The sequence below is a fragment of the Sodiomyces alkalinus genome, assembly GCF_003711515.1.
Source record: "Sodiomyces alkalinus F11 unplaced genomic scaffold SODALscaffold_1, whole genome shotgun sequence".
NCBI classification, from domain to species: domain Eukaryota; kingdom Fungi; phylum Ascomycota; class Sordariomycetes; order Glomerellales; family Plectosphaerellaceae; genus Sodiomyces; species Sodiomyces alkalinus.
This window is the reverse complement of record NW_021167079.1, coordinates 2350487-2372686: the sequence shown is the minus strand read 5'-3', so window position 1 is coordinate 2372686 and position 22200 is coordinate 2350487. Positions and strand designations below refer to the sequence as shown.

Below are 22200 nucleotides of genomic sequence, written 5' to 3'. Positions count from 1 at the left end.
GGTCAGCGCGTTTCCAATGACGAAGGTGTGTTTTCAAACTGCACCGCTCGTTTCATTTCGCCCTCCTCGCCATTCTCTCCGTTGGCCAGACGAAGATCAGACCAGGCCTGGCTAAGGTACCTTGCATACTCAATTTCGACCGACTACAGAGATACCCACCCCCCTATTTTGTACATTATGCTGAGGTGGACCGCCATTTCGCCTACACCCGACCCTTGTACACCGTCGTACGTTTCCTGATCAACTGAACAAAGTGTCGGGTCCGACACACTGCAGACATATTCACGGCCTCGGACACCAGCCACGAGTTTTATTGCAAAACCGTGGAAGATGATACAGCCGCTTGGCATCAAACGAGTCACGACTCTCATACATCATACCATCTGACGGTCTTTTGAGAAAGTCTCGCCCCGTCAGCCATGTCGATGTCGTTTATTTTATATTTTACATAACGTACTCCTATAATCGGCGTTACTTGTCTCGATGAAAGGAAGTTAACACTACTGGCACTTGTCCTTCATCTTGTCTCGGGGTTTTGGGGGGGATGGATGCATGGACTTCTCTATCCGAGTAAGATACCCATGCCGTTACTACAATTTTTTTATCCTTTTCTTCTCTTTTTGCTCTTCTTTACATTATCCCTTTTGTCAAGCGAGCGAATGGCTTTCGTGATCATTTCCTTCCCAGTTTCAGGGCGGCAGGGGAGGTAAGGGGGACAAGGGGGACAATGAGAAGGTCTAGTCCCAGGAGGCGACAGGAGGCGAGGCCGGGATAGGAATAAGACGAGAAGAGGCGGACGTGGAATACGATCGATACCCATACCCATGTTGTTATTGCATGTTTAGAAGTAGAGAAGAAGAATAAGACGCAACAACTACCGTCCATCCTATGTTCCTTGCCTTTCCTAGTGGTGTTGCGCAATACATCAGTCAGTGCTCTTTGCACCTGAGATGATTCCGCCTTGGGGATATGGAAGGGTAGAGACAGTCTCTCATTCCATCGCGACATGTTAGGGCAGCAGATCAATAAGGACAAAAACCGAGAGAGAGAGTTGTCATGGCAGGGTGCTGTGTCTTTGCAAGTTCCCAAGGGCCATTGGACAATCACAGTCAAAGAGGCTCGGCGTCGCGAAAATCAAATCGTAAGACAAGAAGCTGAGATTCCCCGAGGGTGGGATAACGGTTAAGTCCACCCCTTTGGACACACAGGGCTTTCCCTCTCCCCGGCTGCTTGGTGCATGGACGCCAGACTTATATCTGAAAAAGAACAAATCTACCGACATCACCGAAAAAAAACCAGTTGTGAGTATCTTTCCCTCATTAGTGCGCCCAAGTTTACCCTAGGAGAACCTTCCACCTTTTTTGTTTCCCCCCTTCTTCACAAGAAGGCCATGCCTTTGCTGGCATAGCGAACAGATATGACGATAGACTTCCAAGTCGAGTGCGTTGCGATGAACGAGGCAATGATGGTAACGAAACAACCGTCGTTTGTTCGTCGTGTTGTCGTCTACCAGGCAGTCTCCTCAAAACTCCCCGCTTCGAGAACGGTGGTAGCGGGTTCGCCAACGGACTGAGCACCAGCACCCTACCACTGGCCGCCCTCCTTGGTGGCCTCACCGCCCCACTCGCCACCGGTGGCAGGAGCGGCCGCGGCAGCGGGCGCGGCGCTGCTGGCAGCCCACTCATCGCCAGTGCCATCCCAGTTGCCGCCGGCACCAGTGAAGCCAGCGGGAGCGGCGTTCCACTCATCGCCGCCGGCAGCGGGGAAGCCGGACTCGATGGCGACGACACCCTCTTCCTCGACGCCGGGGAGCTTCTCCTCCTCGACCTTGTCCTCGGCCTCGGCCTCGGGGTCGCGGTCTGTGTGGAAATGAGGTTAGCCTTATACATAACACGCTCCCTTGTTTGCCATCCGAAGCGGGGGGTTTTTTTTTGGAGGGCCAAGTCGAATGCTGAGAGAGGGTGGTGAAAGAGAGAGAGAGAGAAAAGAAGAACATACAGAAGTACAGATCAGTCATGACGTCCCAAGGAGTGTCACGGCTGAAGATGGTGCCACGGAGGCGGAGGACCTCGCGGGCAAGCATCCACCAGACGAGACCGATGGCATGGCGACCCTTGTTGTTGGTGGGGATGGCAACGTCGACAAACTCGGTGGGCGAGTCGGTGTCGCAGAGAGCAATGACGGGGATGTTGACGTAGCTGGCCTCGAGGATGGACTGGGCATCGGTGCGGGGGTCGGTGACGATGATGAGGCGAGGCTCCTTGAACGAGCGGGTAATGTAGTTGGTGAACGAACCGGGGGTGAAGCGACCGGCGATGGCGACGGCACCAGTGTGCGCGGCGAACTTGAGGACGGCACGCTGGCCGTAGGGACGGGCGGAGATGACGCAAATGTCGGCGGGGTTGTCGACGGCGGCGATAATGCGAGCGGCGAGAACAATCTTCTCCCTGGTGGGGGGTAATCAGCGAATGCTCTCCTTCACTTATTTTTTGAAGCCGTTTCTTGGCGGCTCGTCGATGCAAAGGAGCTGGGGCTGATTCCAACCGGAAAACACATACCAGGTCTTTCCGACGTTGATGATGTTCACACCATCAGCGCGAGTCTTCCAGAGGTAAGGCTCCATGTGAAGCTGGAGGTTCTTGCTGCCCAGGTGGCATTGAGCTGCAAGCAGCATCTCAATGTCCTGGGAGGTGGCATTGAAGATGGCGGGGAGGTTAGAGGGCGCCATTTTGAGTGCAGTGTGCTTTCTTCCTCGAGGATTAAGGGGTTTGGGAGGAGGGCAGATTGAGAGAAGAAAGTTGGACTGCCGCGGCGCAAAGAGTTCGTATAGTCGTCGAGGTGGTGGGAAAAGTTCGCGAGTAGCTTCGAAATTCCCAAAATGTGTGTGCCCTGATTGCACTAATGCGGGTTTAGGACTAGTGCCGAAGGATACGTACCTTTCCTGAGACTCGCCCCACCAAGTCACCTGACTATTGACGCTAGTCTACATTCGAGGTAGCGAGTTTCTGCGCTTCTCACTTGCAACGCCTGGGAGCGTCCCATCTGGAAATTTTATGTATGGGTCCTGTTGCCAATCGATGGATCGTGGTGCATGGTGTTCGCCATTTGAGAGGTTCATCTTGACGCCATGCCACCAAGAATACAATCCCTACAGAGGCTAAGCTCCTTCAGCTGTAAGATACTTGTCCGACAGTTTTGTGCTCTGTGTACTTAAAAACAAGACTGGTCACTAATGTTCCATCTCTCACTCCTCAGTATGCCTCCGGCCAGCCGCGAAACCAGCGACTCCGAATTTCCTCCCCATCGTTCAGACAGCGAATATCTCTGCAAAAGAGGCGAAGAGACGACAACGTCTCGACCCTTATCGATGGCAGCAAGCCCAGCAGCGTAAGGCTGTTAATGTGAAGCGGCAAGAGGAGCTCAAGGCAGAACGCGACACGAAATGGGGCGATCCCGTCCACGGCATTCCCACCCCCTTCGTCGAGTCGTTTGACTCGGCCGGCCAGGCTACATTGTCTACGCCTGAGAAGGACGCAGACGGCAATCCCATAACGGAACCTTATCCCCTACCGACCTCGCCGCATATCCTGAACAACCTCCTGACACGCGAGGAGCTCGACAGCGCAATCCAGCACGCCTACGTTCTGTCCAAGCCCGTGAAGAGCGAAATCCGCGACCTCGTGGACCCGGAAGCGGAACGGCAGGCGGAGAAGGAGCACGAAGAGAAGCACAAGCGGGCTGTCGAGGCTATGAACCGGATCGTCTCCATGGATAATGCCAACTCCAAGATGCGACGACACGCCAACGTTAGGCGGTGCATCGAGACCTTCGGCCGTCATAACACGGACAAGACACTGAAGCCGAGGCCCGCTTCGATCGACACCAACCCATATCCCATGCCTGAGCGCTGTGGGCCCGATACGGGCAGTTCCGAGGTCCAAATCGCTATCCTGACAGTAAAGGCCAGGAAGCTGGCGCAGGAGCTGGGCCAGAACCGAGGCTACAAGGACAAGCACAACAAGAGGAACCTCCGCGTCCTCCTGCACAAGAGGCAGCGGCTGTTGAGGTATATGGAGAGGAAGGAAAGGGGTAGCGAGAGGTGGACTCATATGCTGGAGACATTGGGTTTGACCCCTGCGACCTGGAAGAAGCAAATATCGTTGTAAGATTGGAAAGAGCCTGTTTTAACTTGTAGACTCCACATTATTCAATATGTACAATACGCCTTCATGCTGCTGCTGCTGCTGCTGCTGCTGCTGAGCAGACACAATGGCCCCATCTCACAAGTTCATTAACAACCCGAGCTGCTAGTCCGTCTTCTTTGCGCCGCAATCACCCTTCCAAGGGGGTGGAATTAAGGAAATCTCTGTGGTGGTGGTCATGTCGTATTCTACAGGTAGGGCATCAGGAGGGGAAAATGGGGGCGCTTTTTTTTAGAACACGCTGATGTAGTTCCCAATCCGATCCTTCTGATTTTGGGCGATGCATTCAGCGATCCAGGTAATGTTGCGAATTTCCTAAAGACACTGTTAGACCGGAAGATTGTACTGGACATTGGCTCGATATCGGCGTCTTACCTGTTCTCGAAGCCTCACCCAAGCATAGACGATGCCGAAGGTGAACTGTCTTGTGAAGGCTTGCTTGGAGATCTGCATCTCCTTCTGATAGAACATGTCTTCCAAGCTCCTGCTCTCGGATGCGGCACCTCCGCCCATGTTGCCGGGTCCTGAAAGACCGCCGCCGAGGCCAGCCGCGTCGAAGAAGTTTTTGTAGTCGGTGACGCCATCGACAGCCAAACGCACCCCTTCAAAGTCATCCGCCCTCGAGAGCATCAGGGTGCCCTCGGGATACAGTTTGCCGAAGTTGGGGTAGAGCCTCTTGCGGTCCGCCTTGCTCAGTTCAGTCCCAAAGGAGTTGAGAGTAATATTAATAGCGCGGCGATCCGCCTCGAATTCAAGAAGCTCGGACATGACTTCAGAAGTGGGTGTGCCGGCCATTTCCGGGTGCGTGTTGACGAACTGGTAAAAATCCTCCAGATAGTTCTTGTACAGCGTGTTGCGAATGATTTCGATGTTCAGCTCGTCAAGGTCTTGATGGCTGAGACTGCCTTTGAAATACGGGGCTAGCGGGGTCTCGATGAGGACGCTGTTGTACAGCTCTTCAATGTTCGTCGCCACGCAGAGGACCGGCATCGCCTCGAACCATCCTAGAGGGTGGCACCGCTCTAGAAGCTCCCGGGTGTCGCGCTCGTGAAGGGTACCCGTGATGAGCAGGGCAATGTTGTCAATCATGTAGCCGTAGGTAACGTAGTCCATGAATGTCGCAAGCGTGCCCACAGCGTTGGCTCGTACATAGCGGAACTCGGACACTAGCTTATCGGTCGTTTTCGCCGCAAGAGTCGCAGTCGAGGGGTTTGGAGGAAGGCTACTTAGAAAATCGCCATAGGCAGGGCCGAGTTGAAGCTTGAGGTCTAGAAGCCACAAGTCAGTCAGAAGAGGTCGACCAGGAGGAGCTTGGGCTAGACAAACCATCGATCGTTTCGCATTGTGTTAAGTTGCTGTAGTTTGCACCTGTCAAGAGACCATTTCGATATCCTCTAACGATGCCTTCGACGTAGCTGTACCGATGTTAGCTGGGGGGAGGAGGGACATGTTCTCTGGGGAAGACCACGTTTACCCGTTGTTGACATTGAAGAGGAGACCCTCCATTGCAAAGTGATCAAATATAAGCAAGCAAGAGGGAAGAATGGCTTATTGTCAGAATGAGCGAGGTCCAAGTGTGAAGCTCCCCTCAAGACAATGTAATGTTTAAGGTCTTCTGATAGAAGTCCAGCCGCAAGCTTGTGTTGGGGTTCTTCTGTCATGCACCAAGTCCACTTCCCCAAGCATGGACCGGCCGATAGTCAACCTTCGGGTGGATGGTTAGTCCGGAGCCGGCTCTGCAACCTCTGAAGGAGCTGAAGAGCCCACACAATTCTGCGAATCCACCTTTCACCCACACATGGTGCCAATTGGAAGTGGGTCCTTACAGGTCGCCAATTGCAAAACAGAAAAAAAATTGGCAGAGCTCTGGTCTAAAAACTTTCCAACCACCAAAATCCGAGAACCAGCAATCTTCAGTTGACACTTCTCGGAGGCCAATACGGCAAGCAGCACAAACTCTCCGGTTCTTATAGTCCTGAACAGGACCTGGGATAACAATGTCTCTATTTGTGTTGGCGGAGACGCCAGCAGGGTACGCTTCTCTGTTCCGCAACTGCAAACGAAGACAGCTCAGCACTAACCATCTCTTAGCTACGGCCTCTTCAAGGCGGCCGACAAGAAGCTGCTCAAGCGTGATGAGCTAACATCTGGTCCTACCTCTTCGGAGAAGATCAACGAAATGTAAGTGTTACAATTCATGTTCTCTGTGTCACCGCGTCCGGATGAAAACTCCAGGTGAAAGGACTGGTGTTTTGCTTTTTGTTTTCCAACCCACTGACAAAATTGCAGGCTCAAGTTGAAGAAGTTCGCCAAGTTCGACAGCTCGGCCGTTGCCGTCGAGGAAGCCAGTGGATTGAAAGAGGGCAAGGTCCCTCCCATCCTCGCGACCCTGCTCCAAGAGATGAAGGACGAGAAGAAGGCATCTTTGATCGTGGCTGATCTGAAGCTCGGAAACGCTATTGGAAAGCTTCCCGACCTCGATATCAAGGCTGTCTGTGACGCCGCGACCATGGACCTCTTTCGTGCCGTTCGGGAAAATCTGTCTTCTCTGATTCCGGGTCTCGAAGAGGAAACCATCGGCCGTATGGCTCTTGGTCTGTCGCACTCCATTTCGCGCCACAAACTCAAGTTCTCTGCCGACAAGGTCGATGCCATGGTCATCCAAGCCATCAAGCTGCTCGATGATCTTGACAAGGAGCTGAACGTCTACGCCATGCGCACGAAGGAGTGGTACGGCTGGCACTTCCCCGAGCTGGCCAAGATTCTCAATGACAATCTCGCCTACGCTCGCCTGGTCCTCGCTGCCGGTATGCGGGAGAATATCGCCGAGTGTGATCTTAGCGAGATCTTGCCTGAAGAATTGGAGGCCGCGGTGAAGACAGCTGCTGAGATCAGCATGGGCACGGAGATCACTCAGGAGGATCTCGACAACATTCAACTCCTGGCCCGTCAGGTCATCACCTACTCGGATTATCGGACCCAACTGTCGTCCTACCTGGAAACGCGTATGCGTGCGCTTGCACCCAATCTGACAAGTCTGGTCGGTACGCTGGTTGGAGCGCGTCTGATTGCGCACTCTGGTTCCATCCTCAATCTTGCGAAATCGCCCGGTTCCACCATTCAGATCCTTGGTGCTGAGAAGGCACTGTTCCGCGCCCTGAAGACGAAGCATGATACGCCAAAGTACGGTATCATCTACCACTCTTCGCTTGTCGGTCAGGCGACCGGAAAAAACAAGGGCAAGATCGCTCGTTCTCTGGCTGCCAAGACTGCTCTGGGCTTGCGAGTTGACGCTCTGCACGAGTTTGAGGATGGTGCCGACGAGGAGGAGAGGGGTATGCTCGGCCTCACCAGCCGTATCAAGCTGGAGAACCTTCTGCGCAAACTTGAAGGCAAGCCTCTGCTTCCCAGGGGTGCCAACATCGCACCCGATGGCTCGCTCACTGCACCGGCCCAGTTCACTTTGAACGAAGTTCGAAAGTACAATGCCGACGCGGATGGTATCGCCGACGCGTCCGAGGTCAACGGCAAGTCGAAGAAGGACAAGAAGGAGAAGAAGAAGGACAAGAAGCCCCTGATTCAAGAAGTCGAAATGGTGGACGCCGACGGCGCTGAGGCCGACTCGGATGAGGACATGGCTGACGGCGGTGAAAATGGCGCCCCCCCGAGATCCCCAACCATCTCCTCCGTATCAGACGACACCGATGGCGAACGTCCCACAGACAAGGCTGCCCGCAAGGCACAGAAGGCCCGGCGCAAGGAAAGGGAGGCGAGGCGGCAGAAGAAGGCCGAACAAGACGAGAAGCGCGCCGCAGCAGCTGCCGCGGCAGCCGCTGAGAACGCCTCCAAGAAGGCCGAGGCTACCCCTTCGAAGAAGGCTGCGGCCACACCTTCCAAGCTCACCGAGGATGATTACGAGCGGCTGGCGGCGGCGGCCGGCGTCAGTGTCACCAAGTTCAAGAGGAAGTTTGAGCGTGGTGACGTCGAACTTAACTCCGATGGCTCGCCTGTCGTCCACAGCAAGAAGGAGCTCAAGAAGCTGCGTAAAGCCGAAGCCAGCGGGGACACACCCAGCAAGGCCGCTGCCACTGACGGTGGCAAGAAGAAGAGGAAACTCGAGGACGGGGAAGACGAGACGCCCAAGAAGGAAAAGAAGTCCAAGAAGAAGCGCCAGTCCTTGGATGCTTAACTGGAAAGCCTGGTTCATGTTTCGTCCTCTCTGTATGATACCTCGATGGGTTTAAAACGTATTTGGCCGGCGTTGGGCGGATTGGTGGACGGTTTTTGGTTCAGGGCATGTGTTAACCCAGTACTGCCATTTCAGAGCATTTTGCTTTGTAGTTTGTTGAAAACCCTCGTGTTTATGTTGTTGCCATAATCAACTCGGATATGTTACGACCTTCGCAACTAAGTACGTAAAAGAAGTCGATCTTAAATGAGACGACGCATTCTATGGGAGGACCTCGAAGACTAGTGGTAGTAGTGTGGTGGTGGGGTGGTTTTGGGACTGACTCGAAATTATAGTTGACCCGACCCGACTGTACGTACCGTACTCCGTACATTTTATGCCAACACAACATCGCGTTCCTACCTACCTACCTTACCTACCTTAGGTACCTTACTTAGGTAGCAAGAGGACGTCTTCAATACAACACCGTCTAGCAATTCAAAGAACCAAAAGGCCACGGGCAACTCGAAGGCATGGAAGGCACGCTTCGAGGCCCGAGACGGGCGCGTCGGCTGGGCCAAGAATCGTCAACAAGAATACCAGCCCCAATGCATACACCAGAAGGGAACCACATTCACACTCCAGAAGGTCCTCACCTGGATACAAGTCCAAATGACCATGCTGACCTTCTGCCAACAATGCACCGTAATGTCAGGCATGCGTCGTTGGCCTCACCGGCCACCCATCACCAAGGTCAGTCGGCTTTCTCTTCTTCTTCTTCTTCTTCTTCTTCTTCTTCTTCTTCTTCTTCTTCTTCTTCTTCTACATATGTACATTCTTTTGTCCAACTCGACCTCATATGATGGAGTTCTTGGACCTCGTAATTCATCTGCTGCGTCTCGACCTTGGGTTCATCCTGTCTCCCAAAATCCATCGAGGTTGAACTGCACATGTCTCTAAACCCCTCCAAACACCCAGGCCTCCTTTTCTTCTCACTTGGAGCATCATTCAATACTTGTATCTGTTATTTATAGAAGCATCAAGAGCGCTCGGTCTCACACCTCCTGAAGCACCAAGCATCCATAGCTGCATGATAATCATAACTCTTTGAGTTCCTGACAGTGCCTGAGAGGCCACACTCTTTTAAGGGACTGAAAGATTCTTTTTGCCTTACTGCCTGGTTATAGTACATGGAGGAGGAGCTTTCTTCTTGCTTGTTCGAAGTATACTTAAGATCAAGGGTCCATTTCCACCCCCCGCCCCCGGTGACACAGCACTATGAGACCCGGCTCACATCGTGAACACGCAGTGGTATAGGCTGCTACCAAGCGGAACGGACCTCAAGGGATATTAATCACATTTATCATTGCCTCCACTGACTTTATTCCGCTTTCCAGGTTCAATACGGCAATTCTCACCAGCCCACTTCCCCCAAGTACCTCATGCTTCCTTTGCGACACCTGACCTAGGGAACGGCACGAATATTTCTCCCGCACCTCCAACCCCAGCTGTTTCTTATCAGACCATGGAGGAGGATGACTACACAAGTGTCGACGATATGGAAGAACAACTAAACCACCACAGTACCGAAATGATAGACGAGCAGGTCGAGGACCGGCTCGAAGAGGATGAAGAGGAGGAGCAGGACGTCGACTTGGCTTTGCCAGCTGACCTCAGCGCCTTGGGCCTAAAGGAAATATCGAATCTCGGAAAGTTCACTGTCAGTAGTCACAAGCCTGGCAATGGCGTGGAAGAATTGCGAAGCGACGACACGGATGCTTACTGGCAGTATGGCCTACTACCCACTCCCTAAAGTGCGCATGCCGGACTACAAAGCTGACCTCAACTCACGTTAGATCCGATGGGCCGCAGCCTCACAAGCTAACCGTCTATTTCATCAAGCGTGTGGGCATCCGCGACATTCGCTTCTTCGTGGACTACCAGAGCGACGAGTCGTACACGCCTACCCGGATTGTCTTCAAAGCGGGAACCAGCGAGAACAACCTCCTCGAGTTCGCCATGATGGAGCTTTCCGCCCCGTCGGGTTGGCAGCAGGTCCCCGTCGTAGGTGCCGGGGGCGGGCCGGACGGGAATACGCTGGTGTGCTACGTGTTCCAGATGCAGATCCTCGAGAACCACCAGAACGGGAAAGACACGCATTTGCGCGGCATCAAAATCTACGCTGCCGATGGCGACTCTCGCGGTGCCCGGGGCATGCCGGGCGCGGAAACGGAGAGCAGCAACCCGATGGCAGAGATAATCGAGCTGATCGACAACCCGACGCGACGCCGTGACGAGGATGAATGGGTGGATGAGGATTCGGAGATGCGGCTTGAGCGCATTGACCGACGTTTGCGAGCGCAGCAGTGGGAGGCCCTCGAGCGAGAGGTTGGCGAGCCGGACTTTATGAAGGAGCCTGAACTTCGATAAAATAGACAATCCTTACGGCGATGGCATGGTCCTTGGTGTGGATGGTCCTAGGTAGCGATATTTGAGACGATACTATGCTATGATGCCATGGATCCTCTATTGGGTATTAAGCGGTCAAATGATAACCCACGAGTAATATTAGAGCGAGTCGGAGAAACAGTGCAGGCGGATAACATACACTTGCATGGCAGCTTAGGTTTTCCTATCGGACATTGTATTTATACATATCTACGCTTTCCCGTCGATGTTGAAGAGCCGTGATATCCTTCACGCTGGTCCCAACACACGCGTAGGCGATGAACTCTTGTTTCACGTAGCGCATTCCCATATCTGTATGCATTTCTCCTATGATCACCTCATATAGGGGCAGCATTGGGATACTCTTGAGGGCCTCTCCTAAAGGGAGGGTTTGCCTAGTTGGGTGGACCTGTCGAGCGGCCAAGACTTCTAGCACTGCACATAAGACGAGAGTGGGAGTATGTGTGGGATATTGAGTGTATAATTATGTCAAGACCATGGCACTGTAGGTATCCCGTCGAGCTGTCTGCCTCCCGACACGTTTTGCTCTATACATTCATTCCCCAATTCGAAAGCTGGGAAGCAGGCAAGCAGAAAGAATCCCCTGTGTGTTATCTACTATACCGCCCATCCCTTCTCGAGGACTCCAGCATAAGACGTCGTGATATCAGCGGACCGTTTGGCCCAATATGTCGCCGGCCCTGCTTCCATCTTCTAGGAGCGAATGCTAGACCGGTAGGACCGTTGAAGCTGGCGTCGAGGGATGGACAATAGCTTGGATGATGACATAAGCAAACTAGGCACTCCGTAGCCGTATTCGTAACCATCACCCAGGTACCTTCATGCTCCGTCAACCTCAACTCATCAACTACCTTACACAGAAACGATACCCTTCGGAACGCCACAATTATCAAGCTCTTGACGTCTTCGAAAGCCCCGAATACAATCTTTACATCATGGCGAGCACCGCGCCCGAATCGCAACCCAACACAGCAGATGCCAACACCAACCCCGAAGAAGCGCCCCAGGCACCGACCCAGAATGGCGATACCGAAATGCCACCAGAGGCGATCGCGCCCGGCCCAGAACCCAAGTTGCCCACCCGCAAGGATATGTCGTTGCGCGAGTTTCTCACAAAGATGGACGATTATGCCCCTATTGTGAGCTGATGACTTTCCCTTCCTTCCCCGCCGACGGGGTTTTGGCTGACCCGTCTCCAACAACAAGATCCCCGACGCCGTCACGAATTACTACATGACCAAGGCAGGCCTCCCTCCGCCACCGCAGACAGACCCGCGTCTCGCGCGCCTCCTGGCTCTCGCGACGCAAAAATTCATCGCCGACATCGCCGCCGACGCCTACCAGTACTCGCGCATCCGCGCATCCAACACCAACGCGAACAATCCCATGGGCAGCCTCGGCGCTGCGGCCGGCTTCCCGATCCCCGGCCAGCCTACAGGCCCCGCTGGCGCTGCCGCCACCAAAGACCAGGGCCGGGGTGGTCCGTTGGGCATCCAGCGACCGGGCTACGGCGGCGGCGGACAAGGTGGAAGCCAGAACCGGACAGTGCTGACGATGGAGGACCTAGGCATGGCGGTTGGAGAGTACGGCGTGAATGTCAAACGGAGCGAGTTCTACCGGTGAAACGATTGGTGGTGGGATGACATTTGATTAACGGAACGGCTGGGCTTTTCTTGCGGATCGTGGGTAACATCTTCTACGGCGTTGGAGGGCTACATTTCGAGATCGGAACTAGGCGTTAACGGAAAGTCCTTCCGGTTGACGTTTATTATGGTATAGGGCGGAACGGGAGATCGGAATGGGTGCTCTGGGTCACGGGCATCTAGAATGAGAACGCCTGATGTTCGAAGGGGCAAAACATGTGAAATAAGAACGGAGCTAGCCTTTTAATATGATACACATTAGTAGCATTGTACAACATGCCGAGCTGGCCTGATTTTTCGCATATACCCATGGACGCCATTGTAGTGTATGTGTAAACTCCCCCAAGTGATTTAGGCCCTCGACCAGATGAAAGGCTTCCTCGTCCTGACCTGTTATTAGTATAATCGCCGAGTTTCGAATCGGGCAAGGAAAGTAAAAAAAAAAAAGAAAGAAGGACCATACGGTGAGAACTCGCCGAGTTTATGGCCGACCATCTCTTCGGTGATGGTTACTTCATGGTAGTCTTTGCCGTTGTAGACATGGAACCTGAGGCCGACGAAGTTGGGCAGGATGGTTGCTGAACGGGCCTGCGTCCTAATGGGGGGGGTTCGCTTTCCGGGTTGTGGGCGCACGATGGGGAGACTGTTCTCGAATAGTTAGAGGTGGACACGGGGATGTTGGAAGCATGAGGCCAAGGGCAACGGGTGTCTATCGCGTACGGTACAATGTTGGGACCTGATCCGACGCAGAGCAGTTAGCGGTCTATTATTAGATAGTTTCTGGAATTGGCGCGAATGGACTCACCCTTCCACACGGAGCGCTTGAGAAGATACCTCGTAGGCTGCATGTTGAGCAGATGGCTGGTTCGTGGAATCAGTACGTCCTCTGTCACTCACGACACCTCAAGTCTGGATTCGCGATGTTGGAGCTTCTCGGTAATATTTTCTGGGTTAGATGAATGTCACGTGCACACCATCGTAGTAGCGGGTTATGGTGGGGCGTATCGTGGAGAGGTGGTATTAGCGAAGGTACAGACTACAGTGGGCGTAATTAAGGTACGGAGTAAACTTCGTGGGACACATGCAGTGTTCAGGGTTCAAGCCGGACTACAAGTCCGTGATCCATGATACATTTTCATTGCTCCCTCAAGTGATAGATAGGCCCGATGCAGCTGCATAATACTCCGTCAAGCTCGTCGAACTTTAGTATTATGAGACTATATTTATTGCTGGGAAATATTATTTCTTTCGCGTCTTGGAGCAGAATAACGTGATATCAGGCCGGAATAACGGATGGAGTTTTCGGGAACGGGCTGTATTTTACACTTCATCTGTAGTAGTTACAGATTCCCTAACCCAGTAATAATTATATAGATATTGCCTACGTCGGAGTCGCTTCTCAGATACCTTATTTTAGGTCAACTAACAGTGAACGTGGCCTTTGATAAGAGGATGTAGATGTACTGGCATGTAATTATGTGAGTAAGGTACCTTACAACGTAACTTGGGCAGTGTGTACGAAGCTCGGAGTAGTCCGGAGTGCTTCGTACCTAGTACTTTCACAGGTGGCGCTCAATGGCGCTATCAGAGACTGATTGAACAACCAAATCGCCCCCCTAAAATCCCCAGCGCATGAGGTCGGAGGTAATTACGAAGTACGTACTCCGTATCCGTACCTTCTTAAGGTGAGGTAGGTACTAAAAAGGCCCAACAAGGGTTTCCCGGTGCTATCTCCCACCCCTAATAATCCGCGTTCCTCCTCCGCCCGCAGAAAATCCCATCATTGCCGCAACCCTTTTTCCTCGTGCCACATTTTACGTTTCTTTCCTCGTCGCAAAACCCCTTCGCGTCACCGCCAACAGCCTATCTCAATATATCGGCAGATTTCCCGTCACAATGGTCAGCCCGCAAGTGTACGTCTTCTGTCTTGCTTCCCTCCGCTGGGCACGCCCGCGAGACAACTCGTTCGCTAACCCAGATGTCATGTCGACAGCACCAACCTTGTCATCATGCTCGGCATGATGCAGGTTTCGCGCAAAATCCCTTTCGATGACCCCAACGTCCTCAACGGGTGTCGCGCCGCCTACCTTTTCAGCAATTTCCTGATTGCTCTAGTCTACATCTACATCCTGTCCAAGATTAACGCGAAAAAGGGTACGTTGAAACGCAAGTCCTGGCTTATGTGTCCTGGTCTGGGTTTCTCTCTTCAGGAGGCCATGTCAGGACCTTCCAATGAAACAAGGGGCGAGCTACTACACGCAGAGAGAGGCGACTAACAGATGGTACAACGGAACAGACATGACAACGCTCAAATACGTCGAGCCTCCTGCCATGGGCTCCTCCGAGGAGCCCAAGCTTGTGACGACGACGATCCATGCGTACGACTCGAGCCAGCTCAAGCAGCTGTTCCGCTCCCAGGCCATGGGCGTTGCCATGATGGCCTTCATGCACCTGTACATGAAGTACACCAACCCTCTCCTCGTCCAGTCCATCATCCCGCTCAAGAGCGCCCTCGAGAGCAACCTGGCCAAGATCTACATCTGGGGCCAGCCCGCCTCCGGCGAACTCAAGCGGCCCTTCAAGGCCGGCGGTGGCTTCATGAGCGGTCTCCAGAGCGGTCCTGCCCAGAGCGATAAGAAGACAGTCGAGGCAGCCGAGCGTGCCGGCCGTGGTGGTGCCAAGGAGGAGTAAACCGGTCGTGTGCGTGCGATTTGTCACTCTGATGCCGCAGCTGCAGCGGCATGGCCGGGTTGCGTTCCTTCCATCTTTCTCGCCTATGGGCATGGCGCCAGTCCTCTCATCCATCGGTCTACATTGGACCAGTCGAGATGAGAATCCGGGAAAGTCAGGATGTTGGGCTAACAGGATAGAATAAAATAAATTACCGGAATAAATTTGCGCCCAATGGGCTTTACATGAGCAAATGACGCGATGGGAACGCCTTCCGCTTGTTGGTCCGGGTTTTTGCCCCATTGCCTGTCTTCCTCTGCAGGTCTGATATCCTCGATTCCTGGACTGTGCTATCTCCAATGGGCGAGAGTTGAGCATGCATGCCTCAAATACCGATGTTTTCTGGTAGCAATGTCAAAGACTACAATAAGCACCTTTGTAGAGTGCCTCTGTAAGATTCTACCGTGCAAAGATCCTCCTGGCAGAATTATCAACTTGTATATCATATCTCCAAGGGGGGAGGGGAAAACAAACGGGAAAGAGAAGGGCGAGAAATTGGGACACGTGATTTCGCGACTGAAACCATGACATAATACTTCGACCCCGGATGCGTCCCAGCGCGTGCACTTTGAACCTCCTCATTTTGCCCCCCCCCCCCCCAAACCTTTACTTCATAGGCATCCAGAATCAGACAGTCGTCAACGCTCACAACAACAAACCCGACTCCCAATTTAACTCAGTACCTTCCCCTTGAATATTAACCTCTATGGGACGACCAAAAACACCATCGGGGGAATTTCAATCCCAAGCACTGCCTGTGGCCGCTGGATCTCGTCCCACCCCGGAGATGACTCGCAGAATTGTACGAACACCCTCGACTTCCCTGTCGGCTCGGCTAGACAATCCAGTTGACATTCTGCCAGGAAGAGAACCGTCTGAAAGCAAAAGCACTTCGAGAGCAACATGAAGCCGCCCGTCACGCTGCCGGGTCACCTGGCCTCGACAAGACCCCGTCCGGGTTCATAGCAACCGACACAGTACACATCCCCAACAGCCGAAAACGCCCACACTCCGCGATAACCACGTCGGATGCACCGGAATCGAGCGGCCCTGGTCCTTCTTCCTCATCTCCATCCAACAAGCCCCCATCCACCGTCCGGGATGCCCGGGCAAAGCCAGGCGAGGAAGGCTACCGGCCCCTGAAACCAGTCCGCAACTTTACCAAATACGTCGACTACGACATGGCCGCCATGACCGACACCAAAGGCGGCTTCCTCACTGTCGAAGATGACCCGCACAACACGGCCCTCGCGCCGAAACCGAAACCCGGACAACCCGAAGCCGAGACCAAACCAGCCGGCATGACGCAGCGCGAGTGGGAACGGTTCCAAACCCTCCGCAAACTCCAGCGCACCAAGGCGGGGCCGTTCGAACCGTCCCTCTCGGTTCTGCAAGACAAGGACGACCAAGCGGCGCACTCCTGCCGCGAGTGCGGCGCCCGCGAAATCGACCACATCTGGGCCGACGTCTTCGGCGTGCGCGTCTGCTCCCCCTGCAAGGAGCGCCTCCCCGAACGCTACTCGCTGCTCACCAAGACCGAGTGCCGCGAGGACTACCTCCTCACAGAGCCGGAGCTCCGCGACGCCGACATCCTCCCGCACCTCTCCCGCCCCAACCCGCACAAGAGCCACTGGCACGACATGATGCTCTTCCTCCGCTGCCAGGTCGAGGAGTACGCCTTCGGGAAGAAGTGGGGCAGCGAGGCGGCCCTCGACGCCGAGTTTGCGCGCCGCCAGGAGGCCGCGCGCGCCCGGAAGGAGAAGAAGTTCAAGGAGAAACTCACCGAGCTCAAGAAGAAGACGCGCACGGAGGCGTTCCGTCGTCAGGCCGCCAAGGGTGGTGCCGCTGCCGACGGACCCAAGAAGTTCGGCGACGCCATCGGCTCCGGGAGGCATGTCCACGAGTGGGGGAGGACAGTGGAAAACGAGGACGGCATGACCGTCAAGACTTGTGTGGGATGCGGGATGGAGGTAGAGGAGATGGAACTCTAGACCTGATATCTTTCCATTGCACCTCCTCCCCCATTGCTTGTTACGATTTACGACTTTGATGATAGGATGTGTTTGGGACGGGAAGCACAATATGCCTTTTTGTTTCTTCTTTATTTCTTTTCCCTTTTCATTCGGGATAATCCATAAAAAGAGGGATATCGAACGGAACCATGTCGAAATCCGGTCACACAAAACTGTACTTGGGGTATCGCAATACTGCAGTAGTCCCGCCAAGTTTTACACATTACACAAGAGCATCGTCGACGGTGGAACGGATCCTCCGTCTGCATTTTCGCTTTCATCTCTTCTCCCATTTCCCTACTTCGTACAATGTCCTCGCTGGCCCTCATACCTATGCCAAAAAAAAAAAAAAAAAGAAATTGGAATAAAAATTGCTTATCTGTACGTTCAGGTCAACCTGAAGAAGCTGGTATAAACGCACCCCCTTAGCGGCTGGACCCCCTGTCGCCAATGCCCAACGAGTTTCTCGTTGCGAATGCCCGTATCTTCAAAGCAGTTCAAACCAGTTCAAGTCGGTAACGTCATGTAACATAGGCTTGGATTGAGACTCGGGCGGAGCGGGTGGAGAGGAGTCTAAACAGAGTGGTGAGGGAGCTCGAGAGGGCTCTTCGTCGAATACTGGAAAGATAGAGATGGACCTTGATTGCGACGGAATTGGTGAGGTCTCTGTGTCACGACACTACCGCGCAAACACCTTGACGACGCCGTCTCCGCCTCCACTGACGACCCATTTGCCATCTTGGCTCCACACGACAGAGCAGACGCCTTCACCGCGCATGATACGGTGGCACGTAATCTCCTGCGTACAAGACCGCTTCTCCAGGCTCCAGAAACGGAGGCTGGCGTCGTGGCCTGCACTGACCAGCTCGCGCCCGTCGGGACTCAGCGACAAGGCCGAGATGGCAGCCGGGTGCGCCAGCATGTTGTATGTGCATTGGCCTGGTTTTTTTTTAACCCTTCCGTTAGCTTCACTTACTTTGAAGAAATACCTAGAACCAAAGGATGTGTTTTTCTTACCGCTGTTGGCATCATAGAAGCGAATGAACCGGTCCTCGTGTCCCGAAATAATAACACCCTCGACGCCTGAGCCGGCCATTGACCTGCTGCCTCCCGTCGGCCCGCTGCTCGTGGCCGCCTCTTCTTCGGGGAGGCCACCGGGGTGCGTTCCTTGATCCAGGCCGGCCGTGGTGGCGACGACCGCGTTGACACTGGTAGCCAGCGATCCGTCGTACGTTTCGAGGCTGTCCATGGTGCCAATCTGTTCGCCGGATCGGGTGTCGTAGACGATGATGGCGGCATCCGAGTATGAGACGACAAAAGTCTCGCCGGTTGGGCTGAGGGGCGTGATGCAGGTCGCGCTAGCCGAGGAGCCGTCCGACCTGGATAGGTTGTGAACCAGGGTATGGTTGAAAGGCGAGTTCGAAGCCATGCTGGGCTGGGGCGAGCTGGGAAACGCACTGCCGGAGCTCATTGAATTTCCACGCACTCGGCCCCGGTTGCCGAGCGGTCCGGCACGGCTATTGCTGGGTTGCGGCGAGGTGAGCTGTGGAGGCGCGCTCACCGCCCACAAGCGCACTGTGCCGTCAGCCGCGCCAGATGCGAGCAAGATCCTATCGGGGTTGCCGTAGGGGTTGGATTGGCCGAAAATGGCGCCGAGGGTGGCCGGAAGGACGCTAACGGCCCAGACGGCATCGGTGTGGCCATCGATGGTCGCCTTGGGATCGACGCGACCACGTTCCCAAACACGGATGGTGGCATCCTGGCCTCCAGAAAAGATCCAGCCGTCGCCTTGCGCACGTCCGCCGGTGGAAAAGTTGGGAGACGGAGACCAGGACGCCAGACACAGAACGGCACCAGTATGGCCACGGTGGGTGAAGTTGGCTACGACGTCGAGATCCAACGTCGGCATCGAGGTGTGGCCATCGAACCTCGGGATGAGGAAGCGCTTGACCATGCCATCGTAACTCCCGGTGCAGATTTCCGGTTCGCCAGGACTGCCGCCGCCGGAGAAGATGACGGTACGAACGGTGTCAAGATGGCCCCTGAGTCCGAATCGCAGCCTGAAGTTGCCACCATCGGATTTCTGAGCCATGGCGTTCAGTGATAGTCCCTGATCTGAGCTGCGTCGCCTCGACATGGAACCCTTTCTCCTATGTGAGCTCGATGCTCTGGCTGGCGACTTGGGGATGCTATCGGCATTGGGGAAGACGTCGGTGTCTGGACGGTTCGAGCCCTGGGCTTGCGCAGGACTCGGGGTCAGTTCGGAAAGAGAGCCTTCCGGGAATTCCCAGGCATCGGTTCCGGCCGCGACGTCTCGCTTTGGTACGGCCCCCCCGAGGCTGTCTGTGGGATTCAAAGGTTCGAAGCCATGACTCGGACGCTGCATGTTGTCGTCAACTGGACGAACGGAGACCGAGACAGGTTGTGGCCATTCAGTCCCGGCGGCGTACATAACGCCGGCATTGTCTGCCTCGGAAGTGGTCGCCTGATGAGGTGGAAGGTCTGACTGCTGCTTCGGCGGCAAGTTGGATGGTTGGCTCCGTTGCATCGGGGGAGCATGGCTCGGCGGCGGTCCCGGCCGGTTGAAGTCTCTAACATTCTGACGCATAGGCTGGGCAAAATTGGGTTCGATCGCATGTTGGCCACCGGGCAACGGGTATTCCCCTCCGGGATGTTCGTCCAGAATAGGTAACGGTGGCGATTCGCGAGGAGGCAAGGGGTTCGCCGGAGTGACCATGAGATAGGTGAACTCCTCCTGACACTGGTCTAGGAAGGCCTTCAGGTCCGCGCGCTGTGATTCGTCGTCACCCTTGACGACAATATCTTCCTCGACGTTCGTGCTAGGTCCGGTCGAAGCTGCGGAGAGATCGTGTTAATACAGAAAAAGAAGAAAAGAAAAAGAAAAGAAAAAGAAAAGAAAAAGAAAAGAAAAGAAAAAGAAAAGAAAAGAAAAGAAAAAGAAAAGAAAAGAAAAGAAAAGAAAAAGAAAAGAAAAGAAAAAGAAAAGAAAAGAAAAGAGAAACGGTGGAGGGGGATATGTCCTTACATCGAAGCCTCTCCTGAATCAGTAGTGCCCGATCCTTCTCGCGTTTGGCCGATTCCTCCTCAACCTCGGACGTAGTACCAGCGCCCTTAAGCATCATCTTCTGGTTCAGAATCTTCTTTTCCAGAATGGTCACATAACGGCTCAGGGCCTTCTGGGTGGCATCGGCCCTTCTCGCCTGACCCTCCAGGTTGGCTATCCGCGCTTTCATTTCCTGCTTCTCGATCTCCCATGAGTTTCTTTCCCGTTCGTATCGATGCCATTCCGTCTGTAAGAAGCGCATTACACCTGGGAAAGACGATGGGAGGATCCAAGTCAGCGAGCGTCTGGAGGCACAGAAAGCCAAAGAAAGAAGAAGAAAAAAAACCCCCATATCGAGTGGAGGACGAGAGAAGAGTATTGACGGCTGCTCTTACCTTGTAGTGTGTACTCGGTCGCATGGGGGAGGTTCGAGCTGTGAGCTTGCGCGCCAGCAGCGGCATCGGCGGGCCCTCCGCCCATGTTGTTGCCAGGGTTCATCGCCCTACCGGAGCCCGGTGGCCAGCTCATGAGTGCGTACAAGAAAGAGAATGGACCCCCTAGTCCTATGTCCCTGTATGCCCCCCTCCCAAAGCTGAACCGGGTTGTCTCTGAATCAAAATGATAGACTTGGTGTCTGGGGTGTGCGTTCGAGCTATCGCGGTTGGGTCCTGTGTCGGGTGCGACGTCAAGCTGGAGGCGAGCGCGGGCAGCTCGAGTTGCATTTGGCCAAGGCCCAGCTAGCAATGACGAAAAGGAGAGGGAAAGGCAAAAAACAAGGGAACGAAAGAACAAAAACTGTAAGGATGGTAAGCTGTGACGCGAAGCCCTCAGTGTCGAGGGTCCCACTCGAGCCCTTTTCAGGGAGGTTGGCTATATGGCTATAGCTTTGGAGGACACCTCAACCCGAGAAACTTGGAGGCAAGTCGGCGCGTACGTTCGTGACAATTGAGGATTGGTGTCGATAAATGCGAGGTAACGTCGTCAAAGCTCAGAAGAATGCTTGCTGCAGGATAGCTAGAAAGATAGAAGATTGATTGAGGTCGCACGTAATGCGATAGGTTGGATGGGTTGTCGCAGAGAATTTGGTTTTGGGTCGTCGTGCTGCCTGTCGTGCAGCGTTTATGGTGGCTTTTTCTTTACCCCCTAGGCCGATGCACCAAGAACGGCCAGGAGTTGGAGTTGGAGCACCAGAGAAGGAGCAAGGGAAGGTTCTCAGTTACCTGTACGGGCAAGGGCACGGTCAGTCGGGAAGGTGCGAAGTACGTATCTAGGGGTACTCCGTAGGTACCTTAGGTACCTGAACTACCTAAGGTACCTAGGTACTTTATCTTCGTTAGTACGCGAGTACCAAGTTACATATTCCGTAAATACCTACACCTTAATAAACACAAACACGAGCGACGTCTGAATAAGCTGGCAGCTCGAGAGAACAAGACAGAGTTGAGAATAGGATCCTCTGTACTTCTTAAATCCTATCTTGTAAGGCATAGTCCAGGCCCCTCTTTTCACAACAAAGACCTAGCTGTTGCTGTCGCTGGCGATCGATAGATGCAATCGTGTATTCAACTCCATATAACCCTAGCTTTGGAACTGGAAATCCGCCCGGCACATGTACGGAGTATACACATTGTTCCTTGTTACATAGATGATGCAGAGCCCATAATGAACTGGTTGAGCTTGAGCCCTTGGACCAGGGGAACATGGATACGTTCCTCTCCATCCCTTCCATATCAATAGAAACCAAGAGCGAAGCCATTCGGCACTGCACGGGTGGTATTCCTCCCCTTTTTCCTCTTGAGATCCTGCCACACAAGTTGGCGACCACGCCCTTGGAAATGCAACTCGTAATCGTTTCAGACCTTTTCCTGGAAGTTGGCTGTACATGAACGCAACGCCAACCCAATGCGACGCC

At 54.0% G+C, this 22200-nt stretch overlaps 11 protein-coding genes across 11 annotated transcripts; 6 read left to right on the top strand and 5 right to left on the bottom strand.

Moving 5' to 3' along the window:
- Window positions 1-68: 68 nt before the first annotated feature.
- Window positions 69-521, bottom strand: SODALDRAFT_14875 (hypothetical protein). The gene has a single exon (XM_028606837.1). The coding sequence runs from the start codon at window positions 369-371 to the stop codon at window positions 144-146; it is 228 nt and encodes a 75-aa protein (XP_028470226.1). The 5' UTR covers window positions 372-521; the 3' UTR covers window positions 69-143.
- Window positions 522-1658: 1137 nt separating this feature from the next.
- On the bottom strand, window positions 1659-2885 carry SODALDRAFT_14915 (ribosomal protein S2). Its single transcript, XM_028606842.1, has 2 exons — window positions 2559-2885; window positions 1659-2447 (listed from the first exon to the last, which is right to left on the bottom strand). Exons 1-2 carry the CDS (start codon window positions 2726-2728, stop codon window positions 1745-1747), a joined length of 873 nt encoding a protein of 290 aa, XP_028470225.1. The 5' UTR covers window positions 2729-2885; the 3' UTR covers window positions 1659-1744.
- Window positions 2886-3033: 148 nt separating this feature from the next.
- On the top strand, window positions 3034-4325 carry SODALDRAFT_326585 (hypothetical protein). Its single transcript, XM_028610203.1, has 2 exons — window positions 3034-3173; window positions 3256-4325. Exons 1-2 carry the CDS (start codon window positions 3128-3130, stop codon window positions 4164-4166), a joined length of 957 nt encoding a protein of 318 aa, XP_028470224.1. The 5' UTR covers window positions 3034-3127; the 3' UTR covers window positions 4167-4325.
- SODALDRAFT_303697 (vacuolar ATP synthase subunit D) lies at window positions 4146-5845 on the bottom strand. The gene is made up of 4 exons (XM_028608958.1): window positions 5677-5845; window positions 5529-5617; window positions 4578-5470; window positions 4146-4517 (listed from the first exon to the last, which is right to left on the bottom strand). Exons 1-4 carry the CDS (start codon window positions 5706-5708, stop codon window positions 4434-4436), a joined length of 1098 nt encoding a protein of 365 aa, XP_028470223.1. The 5' UTR covers window positions 5709-5845; the 3' UTR covers window positions 4146-4433.
- A 250-nt stretch (window positions 5846-6095) lies between these two features.
- On the top strand, window positions 6096-8664 carry SODALDRAFT_287653 (NOSIC domain-containing protein). The gene is made up of 3 exons (XM_028608575.1): window positions 6096-6234; window positions 6294-6383; window positions 6492-8664. Exons 1-3 carry the CDS (start codon window positions 6200-6202, stop codon window positions 8389-8391), a joined length of 2025 nt encoding a protein of 674 aa, XP_028470222.1. The 5' UTR covers window positions 6096-6199; the 3' UTR covers window positions 8392-8664.
- A 41-nt stretch (window positions 8665-8705) lies between these two features.
- On the top strand, window positions 8706-11043 carry SODALDRAFT_326581 (APC10-domain-containing protein). The gene is made up of 3 exons (XM_028610202.1): window positions 8706-9123; window positions 9768-10158; window positions 10227-11043. Exons 1-3 carry the CDS (start codon window positions 8904-8906, stop codon window positions 10798-10800), a joined length of 1185 nt encoding a protein of 394 aa, XP_028470221.1. The 5' UTR covers window positions 8706-8903; the 3' UTR covers window positions 10801-11043.
- A 620-nt stretch (window positions 11044-11663) lies between these two features.
- Window positions 11664-12757, top strand: SODALDRAFT_341838 (transcription initiation factor TFIID 23-30kDa subunit). Its single transcript, XM_028613053.1, has 2 exons — window positions 11664-11978; window positions 12046-12757. The coding sequence occupies exons 1-2, from the start codon at window positions 11775-11777 to the stop codon at window positions 12460-12462; spliced, it is 621 nt and encodes a 206-aa protein (XP_028470220.1). The 5' UTR covers window positions 11664-11774; the 3' UTR covers window positions 12463-12757.
- On the bottom strand, window positions 12690-13394 carry SODALDRAFT_326578 (mitochondrial ribosomal protein s19-like protein). Its single transcript, XM_028610201.1, has 4 exons — window positions 13288-13394; window positions 13203-13218; window positions 12946-13125; window positions 12690-12867 (listed from the first exon to the last, which is right to left on the bottom strand). The coding sequence occupies exons 1-4, from the start codon at window positions 13328-13330 to the stop codon at window positions 12834-12836; spliced, it is 273 nt and encodes a 90-aa protein (XP_028470219.1). The 5' UTR covers window positions 13331-13394; the 3' UTR covers window positions 12690-12833.
- Window positions 13395-14247: 853 nt separating this feature from the next.
- Window positions 14248-15173, top strand: SODALDRAFT_374753 (inorganic phosphate transport protein PHO88; the record flags this gene model as incomplete). The annotated part of the gene is made up of 3 exons (XM_028614695.1): window positions 14248-14395; window positions 14476-14636; window positions 14725-15173. Exons 1-3 carry the CDS (start codon window positions 14379-14381, stop codon window positions 15171-15173), a joined length of 627 nt encoding a protein of 208 aa, XP_028470218.1. The 5' UTR covers window positions 14248-14378.
- Window positions 15174-15809: 636 nt separating this feature from the next.
- Window positions 15810-17564, top strand: SODALDRAFT_287640 (DNA repair protein). Its single transcript, XM_028608574.1, has 2 exons — window positions 15810-16014; window positions 16076-17564. Exons 1-2 carry the CDS (start codon window positions 15919-15921, stop codon window positions 17201-17203), a joined length of 1224 nt encoding a protein of 407 aa, XP_028470217.1. The 5' UTR covers window positions 15810-15918; the 3' UTR covers window positions 17204-17564.
- Window positions 17565-17903: 339 nt separating this feature from the next.
- On the bottom strand, window positions 17904-20816 carry SODALDRAFT_336149 (striatin Pro11; the record flags this gene model as incomplete). Its single annotated transcript, XM_028612567.1, has 4 exons — window positions 17904-18163; window positions 18242-20080; window positions 20271-20555; window positions 20684-20816. 4 exons carry the CDS (start codon window positions 20814-20816, stop codon window positions 17904-17906), a joined length of 2517 nt encoding a protein of 838 aa, XP_028470216.1.
- Window positions 20817-22200: the final 1384 nt, after the last annotated feature.

Excerpts from the sequence above, each read along its gene's own strand:
- SODALDRAFT_287640 (XM_028608574.1), top strand. The coding sequence starts at position 15,919 with ATGGGACGACCAAAAACACCATCGGGGGAATTTCAATCCCAAGCACTG. Across the intron at positions 16,015-16,075 it reads CGGAGATGACTCGCAGAATT|GAAGAGAACCGTCTGAAAGC; the intron begins GTACGAACACCC and ends ACATTCTGCCAG.
- SODALDRAFT_287653 (XM_028608575.1), top strand. The coding sequence starts at position 6,200 with ATGTCTCTATTTGTGTTGGCGGAGACGCCAGCAGG. Across the intron at positions 6,235-6,293 it reads TTGGCGGAGACGCCAGCAGG|CTACGGCCTCTTCAAGGCGG; the intron begins GTACGCTTCTCT and ends ACCATCTCTTAG. Across the intron at positions 6,384-6,491 it reads TCGGAGAAGATCAACGAAAT|GCTCAAGTTGAAGAAGTTCG; the intron begins GTAAGTGTTACA and ends ACAAAATTGCAG.
- SODALDRAFT_326581 (XM_028610202.1), top strand. The coding sequence starts at position 8,904 with ATGGAAGGCACGCTTCGAGGCCCGAGACGGGCGCGTCGGCTGGGCCAA. Across the intron at positions 9,124-9,767 it reads ACCGGCCACCCATCACCAAG|GTTCAATACGGCAATTCTCA; the intron begins GTCAGTCGGCTT and ends TCCGCTTTCCAG. Across the intron at positions 10,159-10,226 it reads GACACGGATGCTTACTGGCA|ATCCGATGGGCCGCAGCCTC; the intron begins GTATGGCCTACT and ends AACTCACGTTAG.
- SODALDRAFT_303697 (XM_028608958.1), bottom strand. The coding sequence starts at position 5,708 with ATGGAGGGTCTCCTCTTCAATGTCAACAACGG. Across the intron at positions 5,471-5,528 it reads ACAATGCGAAACGATCGATG|ACCTCAAGCTTCAACTCGGC; the intron begins GTTTGTCTAGCC and ends TGTGGCTTCTAG. Across the intron at positions 4,518-4,577 it reads GGGTGAGGCTTCGAGAACAG|GAAATTCGCAACATTACCTG; the intron begins GTAAGACGCCGA and ends CAGTGTCTTTAG.
- SODALDRAFT_326585 (XM_028610203.1), top strand. The coding sequence starts at position 3,128 with ATGCCACCAAGAATACAATCCCTACAGAGGCTAAGCTCCTTCAGCT. Across the intron at positions 3,174-3,255 it reads GAGGCTAAGCTCCTTCAGCT|TATGCCTCCGGCCAGCCGCG; the intron begins GTAAGATACTTG and ends CTCACTCCTCAG.
- SODALDRAFT_326578 (XM_028610201.1), bottom strand. The coding sequence starts at position 13,330 with ATGCAGCCTACGAGGTATCTTCTCAAGCGCTCCGTGTGGAAGG. Across the intron at positions 12,868-12,945 it reads AAACTCGGCGAGTTCTCACC|GACGAGGAAGCCTTTCATCT; the intron begins GTATGGTCCTTC and ends ATAACAGGTCAG.
- SODALDRAFT_14875 (XM_028606837.1), bottom strand. The coding sequence starts at position 371 with ATGAGAGTCGTGACTCGTTTGATGCCAAGCGGCTGTATCATCTTCCAC.
- SODALDRAFT_14915 (XM_028606842.1), bottom strand. The coding sequence starts at position 2,728 with ATGGCGCCCTCTAACCTCCCCGCCATCTTCAATGCCACCTCCCAGGAC. Across the intron at positions 2,448-2,558 it reads ATCAACGTCGGAAAGACCTG|GGAGAAGATTGTTCTCGCCG; the intron begins GTATGTGTTTTC and ends ACCCCCCACCAG.
- SODALDRAFT_341838 (XM_028613053.1), top strand. The coding sequence starts at position 11,775 with ATGGCGAGCACCGCGCCCGAATCGCAACCCAACACAGCAGATGCCAAC. Across the intron at positions 11,979-12,045 it reads TGGACGATTATGCCCCTATT|ATCCCCGACGCCGTCACGAA; the intron begins GTGAGCTGATGA and ends TCCAACAACAAG.